Raw genomic sequence first — 2221 nt, 5'->3', positions numbered from 1 at the left:
CCTCCCCAAGTCCCGCCCCTTCACACAAAGAGCCCCGCCCCCTCATCTTCAGCCCCACCAGCCCCGCCCCCTACGCCTCTCCCCACGACTAGCTCTGCCCCTCAGGTATGCACAGGTCACCATGTGATTTTACTGAGGTTTCCAAGTGAAACTGGTCACCTGTTTGTCTCCGTGGTAACCAGTTTAACCCCTTCCTCTTCAGACAGATCACCAGAGCGAGTCAGAGGACAAAGATGGACCCAAACACGTCTTCTCCTTCAGCTGGCTCAACCAGAAATAACAGATCTGGGGCCTGGAGGAGCTGGAGGTCCTGGAGGACCTGGAGATCCTGGAGGACCTGGAGATCCTGCAGGACCTGGATCAGACTTGTTGTCTCGGTTCATAACTTGTTCTTGTGTTTCTGGTGTGTTAGAAGCAAAGGAACTTTCCTGAACCCATCTGGTTCTGTAGAACCGGGTCATGTTGATGTCTTGTGTTAAAGTTAAATAAAAGTTTTATCATCTGACTGATTATTGATTATTGATCTGCAGAAACAGACGCAGAGAACGCTCCTCTTCAGCGAATTTCAGACAAAACATTTCCTTTTCCTGTTTGGACATCTGAACCAGAACCTTCTCTGATAACCTGAACCAAGTTCTTTTGGTTCTGGTTCCTGCAATAAGAGGAAAAAGAATTCATATCTATTCATCAGAGACCAAAAGGCCCTGGTCCAGGTCTCTCCAGGTCCAGGTTTATCTGGTTGATGTAGCTGAATCCTGTTTCCATGGCAATGACCCGGTCAGGTCTCCTTGCCGCTCCACTGAAGAACTTGCAACTTGACCTCTGACCTTTCAGAAAGTAGCTCAATGCTTTTTCACCAGAAAGTGTTTCCTGAACAGGAAGTGCATCTGCTGGGTCTCTTCAAAATAAAACATCATAAATCAGCAACAGCCTGGAGGCTGAATGCGACTCAGCAGGTTGTGGGTTCAAATCCCGACCTCGGGTTCTTCAGTGCGCCTATCCGGGTTCTGTCCGGGTCAACAAATGGTTCCGAGGTCTGAGTCCGCGCCCCCATGCTCATTTCCGGTGCTCTTATTGTGACAGTCGGACTCTTATTTTGAAAGGCGGCGGTGGCGGCGGCCCATTCTGGGTCGGAGCAGCTGGAGGTTCGGATAACATGGCGGGTCGGGACCGGATCGTTCACCTCCTCAGACAGCTGGAGCGCGCGGCGTAAGTCCGAACCGACTCCGGTTCCCAGCCCGTTCGGGTCGAACTCTGATTTAAAAGGTCACAGTTCGGAGCGGTTCGGATGAATGTTGGGTTTTACTCGGTGGCTCGGTTAGGTCCAGACAGGTTCTGGTTCTGCTGTGGTTCGGCTCAAAGAAACGATATTTAATGATTTCTACGTCCTGTTGCTACGTCACTGATCAAAGGTCCAACAGGTCAGACTCCGAACCGGACCAGTCTGGGTTCGACCAAGGTCAGACAGGGTGAAGCAGAACCGGGTCAGAACGCCGAACATTGTGGGTGCTGTGTGGCGCAGGTTCAGCACAGCCCATGTAAGGAAGCTTTAGTCGCAGGTTCGATTCCCGGCCTGGTGACCTTTGCCTCAGGTCTTCCTAATGTCTTTACCTGCTTCCTGTCTGAGCACTTCAGAATAAAGGCCGCTAGAGCCAAAATAACTTTAAAAAAAAGGACGCCGAACATCATAACAACGGATTATCAATAATCTGACATGGAGACAGATCGATAAGACTGATCACATGGGGCCAAGCAGGTCTATGGGTCCCTGATGGGACCCATTCTGCTAACTATGAAACAGTCTGACAGAATAATCCGAGATAACATCTGACTGTATAGATCTATACAGAGTAGACAGGCTTTCCGTAACGTTACTATCATACCTGACGGTTCAAACGATTCAAGTTTTTTATTAGTTTATTGTTACATAATTTGACTTCCAGTTCATAAAAACCACAAAAACATGAATTCATAAACTAAAATGAATTCCTTCTGAGGAAGGAATCAGCTCAGGAATGCAGGAAAAAGGGAGAAATTAAAATCGTTTTTGAACAAACCGTTTAAATCTGAGCCGATGCCTGGTTGTCATGGAAACCCAGATTCCCTTGTTGCTTGCTGTTGGGTCTGGCTCCTGTTGAGAATAATCAGTGTTTCTTAACCTTTTTTGGGCCAGCGCCCCCCAGCCTTTATCCAGGTCCCTCACCGCCCCCACCAAAGAATT

The 2221-nt window shown here is 48.7% G+C and overlaps 1 protein-coding gene across 1 annotated transcript in view; it reads left to right on the top strand.

Moving 5' to 3' along the window:
- The window catches only part of LOC106943228 (tripartite motif-containing protein 54-like), a 6433-nt gene extending 5928 nt beyond the window's left edge, over positions 1–505 (top strand). The window contains exons 4-5 of the mRNA XM_015026561.1: positions 7–105; positions 203–505. Coding sequence (XP_014882047.1) covers positions 7–105; positions 203–280 — 177 coding nt within the window. The 3' untranslated portion in view covers positions 281–505. The remainder of the gene's footprint in view (positions 1–6; positions 106–202) is intronic.
- The last annotated feature ends 1716 nt before the right edge of the window (positions 506–2221 follow it).

This window comes from Poecilia latipinna, unplaced genomic scaffold (assembly GCF_001443285.1).
Source record: "Poecilia latipinna isolate Pla-1442-1.1 unplaced genomic scaffold, P_latipinna-1.0 Scaffold5013, whole genome shotgun sequence".
NCBI classification, from domain to species: domain Eukaryota; kingdom Metazoa; phylum Chordata; class Actinopteri; order Cyprinodontiformes; family Poeciliidae; genus Poecilia; species Poecilia latipinna.
This window is presented reverse-complemented; position numbering and strand designations above follow the sequence as displayed.